This window comes from Pelodiscus sinensis, chromosome 1, assembly GCF_049634645.1.
Source record: "Pelodiscus sinensis isolate JC-2024 chromosome 1, ASM4963464v1, whole genome shotgun sequence".
NCBI classification, from domain to species: Eukaryota; Metazoa; Chordata; order Testudines; family Trionychidae; genus Pelodiscus; species Pelodiscus sinensis.
Genome location: NC_134711.1, coordinates 82,259,781 through 82,272,705, shown reverse-complemented (window position 1 = coordinate 82,272,705; position 12,925 = coordinate 82,259,781). Strand labels below are relative to the sequence as shown.

The 12,925-nt window shown below is 41.9% G+C and overlaps 1 protein-coding gene and 1 long non-coding RNA gene across 4 annotated transcripts in view; one reads left to right on the top strand and one right to left on the bottom strand.

The window, feature by feature from the left end:
* LOC112545000 (uncharacterized) overlaps nt 1-1,022 on the top strand; it is a 109,419-nt gene extending 108,397 nt beyond the window's left edge. The window contains exons 4-5 of the long non-coding RNA XR_012905260.1: nt 198-354; nt 889-1,022. This is a non-coding gene — a long non-coding RNA (uncharacterized LOC112545000). The remainder of the gene's footprint in view (nt 1-197; nt 355-888) is intronic.
* Nucleotides 1-12,925, bottom strand: part of NEDD1 (NEDD1 gamma-tubulin ring complex targeting factor) — a 48,372-nt gene that overhangs the window by 20,394 nt on the left and 15,053 nt on the right. For all 3 annotated transcript variants that reach the window (XM_006118281.4, XM_075933837.1, XM_006118280.4), the window contains exons 6-8: nt 8,600-8,829; nt 7,319-7,520; nt 4,548-4,737 (exon numbers count right to left, since the gene is read on the bottom strand). In XM_006118281.4, coding sequence (XP_006118343.2) covers nt 4,548-4,737; nt 7,319-7,520; nt 8,600-8,829 — 622 coding nt within the window. The remainder of the gene's footprint in view (nt 1-4,547; nt 4,738-7,318; nt 7,521-8,599; nt 8,830-12,925) is intronic.

Genomic DNA, 12,925 nt, shown 5'->3' with positions numbered 1-12,925 from the left:
CCAAGTTTCCATCCCATATTGGGATGGGTTCCTTAATCTACAGAAAAAGATTCAGCAGAGGAATCCTTTGAGGAATCTTTTTGTGAAGTGAACAAAACATGAAAAACCCTCCAATGATAAATGAAAGGATGTCATAGCCACAAAGTAAACCTTGAAGGAACCATGACAAGATCGGATTTATTTTTTAATTCCAACAGGTAGTCAAGAACAGCAGAAAGGAAAGAGTGAACAGAAAAAAAAAAAAGAAAAAAAAAACAGATTGGGCAGACCCACCAATAGTGAAATCTCTTTCCACTTCTAAAGATAAGCAGTTTTCATATGTCTTTCTGCTGTACTTCCTACATGTAATACTGGGTAAGTGTATACTATTCTACCTACTAGCTTTACTTTCACCAAAACCCAAAAGAGTATCCATTAAAAAAAAAACTTAAGCACAGGTTTCTTGGCTCATATAGAAGAAAATATATAGTTTTATAGCATTACCCAGATGCCAATTTCGATTATGTACTCTTTAAAAACTATTACTTTTTTATGATTGGTCTTGTTTGTATGCTAGGAATCAATTAAATATTTAAATAGAAAAGATGAATGCTTTTAATAATAAGTGAATGTGAGGACTCTCCAGACAATGCAGTAATGTTGATTAGTGACACTTCTTCAGTACACAGGAAGCTTTCTACTTCACCTCATGCCTCACTGAATACTCAAGCGGGTTAATTAATCAGCATCCCTATAGACTGCAATGCCTTATTGCTTAATAAAATGTTGTTAAACATACTTTTACTTATTTAAAAAGGAAAGTTTAACTGTATAAAAATACTTTTAATGAAGTGTCATCGGAGCTTTAAAAACCCAACTTGCTCAACAGACTTGAAACTATATTTTCAGGGCTGGCTTTGCTGAAGTTATACAGAGCAGTGTCATTTACTTCCATGAAGAGTATGATTCAGAAGTCCTACAAACCAGTTGCTAATTGGAAGATGCTAAATAAACACAGCATTTCTCTTTCAAAGCAGTGTACAATGTTAAAATACAACTACTTTTGTGGTAAGCTTCATCTTAAAAGAAAAAAAAATGTAAAGAATTTCCTGCATCTCTAAAAGCTAATGGTAAGTACTTCTCTCAGCCAAAGGACATGCCTGAGGCATAAACTCAGAGGAAGGAAGAAACACTGCATGTACTATGGCAGCAAGATGACTTTGAACTGCCTAACGCTATTCATGCAAAAAAGTTTAAAAAAAAAAAATTAAGCATGTGTAGAATTTTTTTTATTTTGGTTACCTTCAGACATTAAAAAAAAAAAAAAAACAAACATGTGGATTCTTGAGAAAAAGGCAAAGATCACCAGATGTTCCTGGGAGACATAACTAAACTAACTCAACTCTCATCCTGTATTGCCCAGCTATCTTTCTAGTAAGAGCCAGAGGAAGGAGGAGAGAAAAACAATTTAGCTCACATCAGAAAAAGTTCTAAAAATATCATGAATGGCATTGAAAAGTGGATAAGAAAATGCTTTTTGTTTGTTTTTTTACCCCTTCACATAACACAAGAACTAGGGGTCAACCAATGAAATAAATAGGCAGTGGATTTAAAACCAACATAAGGAAGTACTTTCACACAAAGTCAGGGATGTTGTGAAGACAAAAAGTAAAAGTGAGTTCAAAAAATGAATCAGGTAAGTTCATGGAAGTTAAGTCCATCAATGGCTATTTGCCAAGATGATCAGTGACCCAACTCCATGCTCTGCATGTCCCTATACCACTCGCTGCCAGAAGCTGGGAGGAGTGGGAACATTTGATAACTGCCCTAGCTATTCCCTGTGAATCATCTGGCACCAGCCACTGATGGAAGACCGGATACTAGATTAGATGGACTATTAGGTTGGCCCAGTCTGATCGTTATGATGTATTTATAATTTCATGCGGACCCCAAATAGTCTACTGGTACATCTAAATTTTTTATCACAATACAAAATGGACTGTGATGGTCTACTATTATGGTCATCACGTTTACAAGACTCTGGTAAATTTTGCACAAAGCATGACCTGTGATACATCCTTTGAAAAGTCAATATACTGACTATTAAAATGTGTGTGGCAACACCATATGCAAAGTTATAAGATTCTGCAGTATGCTTATCACTGAAACAGATTTTAATTCTGGGTAACATCCATAAACCAGTTTTTCAAGAGACAAAGACATACTATCACCCTAAACAAGAGTTAAATGGTTATTGCCTTCTTAAAAAATCATCCTCCAGAAGGAAGGCAGGAGAGATATAAACAACTAATTTAAATTTCATCCCAGGGCTTATTCAAACCTCATGTCCACAAAAGACTGAGTGTCACCAAGACTCTCATATGTTTCCAGCAGAAGATACTGAATTCAAAAGAGCCAAGAAACTTGACTTCACCTCTTCTCCTTGTATCTCTCTGTTCATGACATCAACAACTCCCAAAAGAAATCAGCTAAGAGTGAGTTGTCTCAGGTTGAAGGGAGATCAGCCTATGCTGCAGTAAATTTCAAAATCGGAGACAAAATCTTTGATTTTAAATTCCCTTAGCTTTTTAAGTTAGGTATAAGCTTGTATATTATTCATTTTCTTTTGTAACCAATCCTGACTTTCATCACTTAATCTTTTTCGGTTATAAACTTAAATTATTGCTTTATCTTAACAGGTGTGTTTGGTTTAAAGTCTGCGGGACACTCCATTTGGAATAACAAAACTGGTGTGTATAGCATTTTCCTTTGAGGAATGATGGATTTATGAGTCTGCATTGTTCAGTAATGTGCTGGACAATACAAAGCACATATTTCTAGTGAGGTACAAGGCTAGGACTAAACTTGTGGGTATTACCCTGTATATAATTCATGGGTGACTTGTCAGCATGTCCATGTATATATCTAGAAATGAATTTGCATGTCAAAGGCTTTGTGAACAGGTGGATGTTCAGACAGCAAAACAGTGTAAAAGACAACCCAGACTAGAGACTTAAGGAGACACAGGTGACTTATTCAGTTCCTTCAGCTATTCTATCATAAGCACATGCAGTTTCAGGATGCAAGGCTTATACAAAGGTGATTAAATTGTGGCTGCTACCAACCTTATGGAGAAACAAAATACCCTCATATCTGTAAAACTGTGTGTTTGTCTAGACAGTTATGTGCAGCAAGCTACGGTCTATATTAGGGATGTAAAAGTGTAATCAATTAACTGGATTAACCAAAAAGCAAAAGTTTACAGGTTAATTCTATAGACTACATTTAATCCCCCTCCCACTTGCCAGTAAATTTTTTAGCAGGCTGGCCAGCAGCCCAACTAAGTCTTGGCTTGTGAGGGGTCTGGGACCCACCCCACCGTAGCTCTGCATTTAAAGTGTATTAGGAACTGGGTGGGCAGGCAGCCCAGCTCAGTTCTGACTCGTGCCAGGTGTGGGAGCTCAGACCACACCCTTGACAGAGGCTGCTGCCATCCCACAGCACTGCCTCTTTATCAGAGGCAGCAGCAGAGGGCGACAGGCAGTGGTACGTGAGGGGAGCTGGTGTTTGAACTGGGTCCCTTGGTGGACCAGTTCCCATCTGGCACCCCATGCTGCTGCCTCTGATACAGAGGCAGCAGCACAGAGTGGCAAGAGTCTTCTCAGGAGTAAAACTAACCTATAAGAATAGTCAATTAACCTATAAGAATTTGTGAGGTTACTCAACTATTCAATTAACTGATCTTTAACATCCCTAGTCTATATCTATCTCTAATTGTCCACATGGACCCTAGTGCTGTGCATTAAAAATTCCCTGGCTTGTTTTGATCTATTCTTGTTTCAAAGCACAACAGTGAACTTTTAGTCAGCAGCAAGGTCCACACAGACAGTGAGAGGTAGATTTACAACCCAGCTTGCCATGCACTGTTAGTCTAGACAAGACTTTAGTAAGCTAGAAATTTTGACATTCTTTTGTTTTTGGGTTTGATACTGCCTGTATTACTAACAACATCAGTGAGCAAAATGGTCCTTTCCTGTATCCAGCTAAATATTACAAACCCCTATGTTAAAAAGAAAATTAAAGTTGTTTAGTCAAACACTGAAAAATTACAAAATATTAGACTTAATATTGCCCCTGGGGCTGAATTTAGCCATCTTGTGTGTATGCAATAGGATACAGCCTTTAATTAACATTATCTCACACTAGTTTTCTTCCACAGGAGGCCTGTCTCAGTGCAGAGAATGGACCTGGCTTGGCACTGAATTAAAGTTATCTAACAACTAGGCTGCTGTCAGTCAATACCTTCCTGATTTGTTGCAATTATTTGAAGACAAGAGAAAAATGCAGTCTCATAGTTAAGATGGTTGACTCCAATTACACACACACACACACACACACACACACACACACACACACACACACACACACACACACACACACACACACACACACACAATATTTCACAGTGTCATAATGACTATCTTTCATACTACAAGGCTGGCCAAAGCCCATAAAGTATCTTCCCCCACAACTCAGATAATTTCCACTCCTTAAAACAGACTTCTTACTTGTTTTGTCCTGAGCATCTGCTCCTTTGTTCTCAATTGATGAGATGGGCTGGGATGAAACTGTAGTTGGTGTGTTGGAAGTAAGATTTTTGATTATGGCAGTATTCTGAATTCCTCCAACATTACTACTTGCTTTAACATCTGTTCTTTTGGATGCTGGTTTATTTGAAGAACATTTATTAAAGCTAGACTGAAGAGAAACAGCAAATGTAAGATGTTATTAGTGCTCCAATTTAAAGGGAAAAAACTCTTTCTTCCTGTTCAAAATAGAGACATTTCATAAAATGTTTAAATTGCAATAAATTGATCTAAACAAATATAATGCGTCAGTTTCTGATTACAAGCAGGGACTCTAAGGTGTTAAAGCCTACGTGGGAGAGTTCTGCATTATTTCTATGAATGTTATATGTGCCTCATTTTACTTTATTGAGATCACTCTGTTTGACTGCATGGAGTTAAATCATAGGAGGCTGTTAGTGGGAAACAAACAGGAAATGGCACAATGGCAGAGGTAAGACACTTCCAAAGAGAATACTGAGGGTACTTAAGGGAACCATAGAGGAGCCATTTAATAAAGAAAAGCTCCTGGCCTGGTTCCGACTAAGTTGCAGGTTTATTTTCTTAAGACCAGGCTCAAAAGGAACACAAAACCATGAAAGATCCCAGGAGAGAGGACAGTCAGGTGTGAGTGCACAACAGAAGATAAGTTCTGGACTGAGGTACTAGGAAAATTTTGCAAGGGCTGACTGTCTCTGTCAGGTCAAGAGCAGAGATATTTGGCTTAAGTAAAACTACTGCTGCGGTCAAAAAGGCAAATAGGATGTTAGGAATTATTAAGAAAGGATAGAAAATATGACACAGAATATCTTACTGCCCCTGTATAAAACTATGGTACGCCCACATCTTGAGTACTGTGTACAGATGTGGTCTCCTCACCTCAAAAAAAGATATTTTGGCCTTGGAAAGGGTTCAGAAAAGGGCAACTAAAATGATTAGGGGTTTGGAACAGGTTCCATATGAGGAGAGGCTAAAGCGACTGGGACTTTTCAGTTTGGAAAAGAGGAGACTGAGAGGGGATATGATAGAGGTATATCAAATCATGAGTGGTGTGGAGAGGGTGAATAAAAAAAAAGTTATTCATTCCCATAATATAAGGACTAGAGGACACCAAATGAAATTAATGGATAGCAGGTTTAAAACTAATAAGCAAAAGTTCTTCTTCACACAGCGCATAGTCAACCTGGGGATCTCCTTGCCAGAGGAGGCTGTGAAGGCTAGAACTATAACAGAGTTTAAAGAGAAGCTAGATAAATTAATGGAGGTTAGGTCCATAAAGGGCTATTAGCCAAAGGGTAGGAATAGTGTCCCTAGCCTCTGTTTGTCAGGAGCTAGAGATGGATGGCACGAGACAAATCGCTTGATCATTGTCTTCGGTCCACCCCCTCCGGGGCACCTGGCGCTGGCCACTGTTGGCAGCCAGGCTACTGGGCTAGATGAACCTTTGGTCTGACCCAGTACGACCATTCTATGTTCTTATTCAATACTTGCAAAGAGCAAATCAAGTTTCAATTGGATTCATAAATCTAGCCCTTCTCTGTTAGTTTACTTAATTTCTCAAATACACTGCTGCTGTTGAGTAATAAACAACATTTTGTTTGGTAAAATGTTGACTTGTATTGCTGCAAATATTTTCTGGCTATAGAGGTCCTCGGAGAGAAAACTTCTAACAGGGCTTGTTGAGCTTGCTTCCTGCAGAAGAGTCACAGTGAGAAACTGGGCTGCTGAAGCCTAGTTTAAGGGTGTATTTATACTAGGAGGTGAGGGAGTGTGATTCCTAGGTCATCCTTACTAGGGAGATAAAAATTTCCAATGATGGAGATTCCATAAAGAGAAAGTTAGACAAACACTTTCCAGGGATAGTCTAGTTCAGGTATCAGCAAGAAGTGGCCTGGGGGCCAGATCAGGACCTCTAATGCTTTGATCTGGCCTGTGGACTGCATCTTGCTGCTTTCTATTTATATCCTGCCACACATTCCACTGAATGTCCAGGTGGTGGATCAGGTAGCAGGAACCTATTTAAATGGCTCATGGTTGTGGAGTTACTGCAGGAGCATCTGGAGCCACAAGTCCTTCAAATAGCCACAGCAATCTCAGGTGGCTTCCAGGCAATGGGGTCGTGGCAGGGCTAGGAGCTGTGAGTCCTTAGCTGTGTTTTTAATTCAAAGCTTTTGGCCCCAGACAACTCTGAGAGGAGGATAATCCCTAGCTCTGTCTATTCCGCCTTAGGCCCCACCCCTTCCAAGAGAAGAGTCATCCCATGACCATGTACCAAAATTCATGAAGTAGCCCACCTGCAAAAATTATTGACCACCTCTGGTCTAGATGGTGTTTGGTCCTAACATGAGTGCAGGCGACTGGACAACCATTTGAGGTCCCTTCCAGTCCTATGATTTTGTCTATGCATGAGATGGATTTAAGATCAAACTTGTTACACAAGACAACAAGCAAAAGATAGTAATTGTAGCAATCAGATTTTTTTACCTGAAATTGCTGAAACTGTACTTAAGAATGAGAAGAAAATTAAAACAAAGTGTATAATTAATGTTTGTTTTCCATAGTGTCACTTGCTGTGTTAACATATCTGATTCTCCATTATGTTCATGTCTATAATACGATGAAAGTTCAATCTACATATTTCTTTACAAGACTTCAAGTTATCAGTTTCCTTTTTATTAACAGAAGTACGAGTGACAAAGCAGCAAATGTTTTACCTTTGAACTAGTACTACTATACTGAAGGCGTATACATCTCACAGAGGTTTTGTGAGCACTGACAGTTTTTACCGGTGACGTCAGCTTTCTTAGATCATAATGGTAAATTTTTCCACGAGAAGAGCCAATAGCCAGAGTAGTGCCATCAGGCATAAAATCCACTGCTGTCAGAGGAGATTCAGCTACCAGAGTTCTCAGTAGCCTTGAGATAGGAGAAATATGGAAAGATGTTATAATTCATTATTTAAAAGACTTTTTAAGGCAGTATTTTTGTTTAACTAGACTTTCCAAACAGCACTGAAGAATTACAGCAAACTAGAACAAAGACCTATGTAATTCAATGGCAAAATCAACCATTTATCTGTACTTCTAGGGCAAAGGTGGGCAAATTACAGCCCACAGGCTGCATGCAGCTCCTCAAATCTTTTACCCCAGTATTCAAGCTCCCGTCAGCAAGAACAGTCAGGAGCTTGCTCTGTTCTTGTGCTCAAGCCAGGGTGTGGGAGCAAGAGCCTGCCTTGCTCAGCTCTGTGTATGCAGCAGCTCCGCATGGCTCCCAAAAGCAAGGGCAGCAAAGGGGCACCACACACGGACTGCAAGCCAAGTGCCGGTTTTACATCTCCCATTGGCAGGGTGACAGTAGGCACTGGGAATTTAGGAGTGGCACCTGAGAAAGGGGCAATGGGCAGAGCCACATGGGCCACCTCTGCATGTGAAGTGGAAGCAGGAGGGGCCGATGCTTCCAGGAACTGCTTCAATTAAGCACTACCTGGAACTTGCACCCCTGAACCATAACTGAGAGCCCCCTCCTGCCATCCAAACCCCTCAGTCTCAGCCTGGAGTACCCTCAAGCATCCAGAACTCCTCATTTTGGGCCCCACCACAGAGCCCAGCCAGAGCCCTCACCTCCAATGTTGTCAGTATTCATGGCCATTCATACAATTTCTATGCTGAGATGTGGTCTTCAGGCCAAAAAGTTTGCCCACCTCTGTTCTAAGGTCTAATCAAATACTACTTAAGTCAGTGGAGATGTACCTGTAGACTTCAGAGGGCATTTGATTAAGCTTTTAGCAATACTTGTACACTTACAAATTATCAGGATATACCCTAAAAAGGGATCTAACTGAAGTACAACCAGTTTTTCAAGAGCATTCGATCAAGAAGCTTTCATTCTTAATATGGTCTAACTTTACAACAAACACTAAAAGTTACAAAGAACTGAATGAAGTTCCCATACAATCCACTGATAAAAATGCTTACCAAAAGATACATAATCCTTACTTTTTACTTGAAGTGTCATAGAGAATGATCCTTTTATCCAAACCTATGGTTACAAGTAGCAACTCATTGACTGGAGAAAAACAGATTTCCGAGGCTGGAGCTTTGTGAGCATTTTCAAAATTATGGTATGGATTTTGACTATTTACATCCCACAGCGTTACAGTTCCACTGTCAGACACACTGCCCAGTAAAGACTTCTTAAAGGAAGAATATTTCAGGTGTCGAATAGGCTGTAAAATTAACCATACAATACAATTTGTATACAAAATTAAGGTTGAAGACAACTAACTCAATTAGCCCAACAAAGTCATCTTCATAGGATTGCAAAAGTTACAATAAGACAAGTCATCATTCAATAAAGAGTGTCAATGTTTCATAGACATAATGCTTCAGAGGAAAGTGGATAAAAACTAAAATACTCCCCAGGGGTGGGGCTTGCAGCCAGTGTGCTCCCAGCCTCACTCACAGGGAGCCCCCTGGTACCTCACACTGCTGCCTCTGTATCAGAAACAGCAGCACACGGTGGCAGATGGAGATGGTCTGAAATGTTGAGCTGGTTTAAAAAAAAACATCTCACCATGCAGACTGGCTCCTACCTGCCACACTGGATACAGAAGCAGTAGTGCAGGGCAGAAACAGCCCCTGTTCGCAGGAGCTCCTGCACTCCCCATGGACAGAGGCTGCTCTGCCATCCCACTTGCGTCTACTCTTCCCCCCTCCCCCGCCCCGTGCTGCTACCTCTGTATCAGCTGGCTCCCCCGGAGAACCAGCCCCCTCCTACCTGCCTCTGCTGACTGTGTGGCAGGCAGCAGGCGTGGGGGGGAGGCGGGAGAGAGGGAAAGGAAACTCTGCAGGAACTAGCACGTGCCAAGAGCCAGCTCCTGCCTCTGCCTCCACAGTTGTCTCAGATACAGAGGCAGCAGGGTGGGAGGGAGGAGAGTGTTGCGTGTAGACATATGGATTAACCTAGGCTTATCAATTACAGGCAGTCCCCGGGTTATGTAAAAGATAGGGACCGTAGGTTTGTTCTTAAGTTGAATTTGTATGTAAGTCGGAACCGGTACATATTGTAGGGGAAACTCTAGCCAAACATTTCTCCAGAGCTCAGTTTTATTCTCCCACACCTCACTTCCCTCAGTCCTTTATTCTCAAGCTGAGGTGTCTGCTGAGAAAAGCTGCTCCACGTCTCCCTGATCTGCTGGGGGGGGGGGGGGGCGCTAGCTTCGCGTCTCCCTGGTCTGCTGGGGAGAAGCAGCTAGTGCGGGGTTGCCTCACCCTGTTTGGAAGTAGGGATCCGATGTAAGTCGGGTCCATGTAACCCGGGGGCTGCCTGTAATCATTTAAATGACTATACACTAAATCCCTATTCCTTACCATGTTAACCTTTAACATCCCTAAAAGAAATACTGTAATTTTACTAATTGTTACCTTAACAAGAGGGTTAAACATTTTTAACTTCACCTCAGTGATCTGATGTAATTTGGTAAAATATGATGAAGAGGAGAAGGAAGCTATAGCTAGCACCAGACATAGCATTTGTAATGTAGGAGAAGACTTGGTGGCTTATTTTTACCATTGATGCCCAATGACACAATGTGGGCAATATACATTAGTGAAAGTACAATAAATGAGGAAATTAAGATGACCAACGTGTATCATGTTTGTATTTTAACTTTGCATGCAAAGTTCCTCGCCTCATAATGGATGTATAAGTGCATGATTTTATGTCTGATCTGAAGTGACTGGTGAACGTGACCTCCACCAGCTTTCTGAGTACCACCTCTTCAAAATGTACAGAATAGGAATGTTAGATAGCGTGTAATTGAACAGTCACATAACCGCATCAAATTTTAGCAGTTATACAACTATTCAATAGCTCCCGGGGATGGGGCCAGCAGCCAGTGTGCTCCTGGCCCCACTCCTGGAGAACCCCCCTGCTACCCTGCGCTGCTGCCTCTCTATCAGAGGCAGCAGCATGGGGTGGCATGCAGGAACCAGTCAGCAAGGGGAGCCAGTTTAAATAACTGGCTTTCCATGCAGACCGGCTTCTACTTGCCACCCTATGCTACTGTCACTGTATCAGAGGCAGCAGCAGCCTCTGTCCCTGGGTAGTTTGGACCCCCAAGGACAGAGGCTGCTCTGTGGGATGCTGGAGCAACTTCTGTTTGCAGGGAGTTTAGACCACTTGCCGACAGAGGCTGCTTCACAGCAGCCTCCCCTGCCCCTGCCCCGGGGGAGAGGAAGGGAGAAAGCTGCACTGCAAAGCCAGTTACCCCCAGCACGGGCTCCTATATGTCTCCCCCGCCGCAGTAGGCAGACGGGTCCATGAAGCTATCTCCCAATACATATTGGCTCTCTCACCCTCCATGCTGCTGCCTCTCTCAGAGGTAACAGATGGGGAGGGGGAGGAGGAAGGGAGGGAGAGGCATATCTGGTGCTTGTGGGGAGCCTGCTTAAAGCTCCCACCTCCCCCACACCCACTACCTCGGATACAGAAGTAGCAGGAGGGGATGGGGGAAATGCATGTAGTCGACACAATTAACTGATAAGCTCAGGCTTATCAGTTAATCATGTTGTCATCTAACAAGCTGACATCTTCAGTAGAGAACTCACTTCATTCCTGCAAAGTCAGATGCCATTTTCTATTCAGATGCAAAAATATGTCTCTCTCAAGGAAACAAAGATTGGGATTTGAATTATCCAAGGGAAAATGTAGAATTCACATGCACTCAATGTGGTGCTCTATGCCCCTTTAGTGGTAGCAGGGCGAATAAAAAGGTAGACAAGCTCTATCAAGCTTATATTTTAATATTTACCTACCAATAGAGTGGGATGGGGTGAGATGCTTTGGCAGTGGAATTTACAGTTATTTGCAACACAGCAATATGGGACTTCAATATCTTAGGATTCGTACTAGGTTCTGTAGGGAAGAATATTCTAGCATTTAGACCCATCAGCTCCTCTGTATCCTTCTACTCCTACCCCTCTTTTGCTGCCACCTTGTGTCCATGTTCATCCTTCCCTAACTCCTAACCTCTACCATTGCAAAATTCATCCCTCCCCCGCTATTGTGTTTCTTTCTACTCCCTGTCCCTCTCACTCCTGCTCCGATCCTTCCACCCTCCTTCCATTTCTCCTTTCAATACAACTTTTCCCCTTCGAGTTAGGAAGCTTTCTGGTTAGGTACTAGCGGGAGAAGCACTTACAGCACAGGAGAGAGAATTTTCCTGTCTCCTGGCATCACAGAAGCCAAGTGGAACAATTGCAAGTAAAAGTCTCAGGGAGTAGCCATGGTCGTTGTTTTTTCAGTTACAGACTAATGGTCCTACAGCACCTTAGAGACTAATCAAAAATGCAGATGGTATCATGAAGTTTCGTGGACACAAAAGAAGTGGGTTGTGCCCACAAAAGCTCATGATACCATCTACATTTTTGTTAGGCTCAAAGGTGCTGCAGAACCATTTTCTGTTTAAGTTTTTTCAATTACAGGTAAGTCCTGCTTAGTCCCTATTGCCCTGGACTCAAGCATATTCAATGCAGATATAGACTGGCAGCTCAACTGGTCAAAGATGCCAACAAGTCTCTATAATAATGTGCAAACTCATAATGTCCAGAACCTCTCATGTGGCAGGCTTTTCTTCAAACAGCAAAAGACATATCCCTGATACTAGTGGGACTTCCCAACCATGTGAAAGTTCATGTCCCTGCTCTAAAGCACAGAAGTACAAGAGTTTTGCAATAAGATAGTTGTAAGTCACATGAGTAGGGGCCAATGCAAGCATGGTCAAGCAGGAGCACCAATCAGCAGGGGCAAAGAACTCCTCTTGGGCAGGGAGAGCGAGCTCCACTACCTCTGGGGTTGCAGGAAGAGAGGGCAGAGTCAGTTCCTCCAGCCATGGAATGGCACAAAGTGCCCCTCCAAAAGTAGCCAAATGTTTAGTCCTGTGCACACTCTTGTTTTAGGCATGAGCAAAACAGTGTATTTCCCCCATATCATTCTCTGAAACAGCTGAACAATTTTATCTGAAACTTTTGAAAAATATTCAGGCTGTAGCAGACATCCATCATAGAAAGTTTCAACATAACAGTTACAGTCTGGCAAAGTCGTAAGCAACTGAAACAGGGGCTTAGTCATGAGGCAACCTTAATTAAGGTGGCACCGACTGCACCACATATGATGCATCCTAGCTATAGACACTTTACTTATAATTCCTAACACGACAAAGATTAAATTCAACACCATATCTTGGAATGAAAAAGGGCCCATAAAAGAAACACTCCAAACTTCTTACATTTAAAGTTTTGGAATTCCATTATAGCTTTACT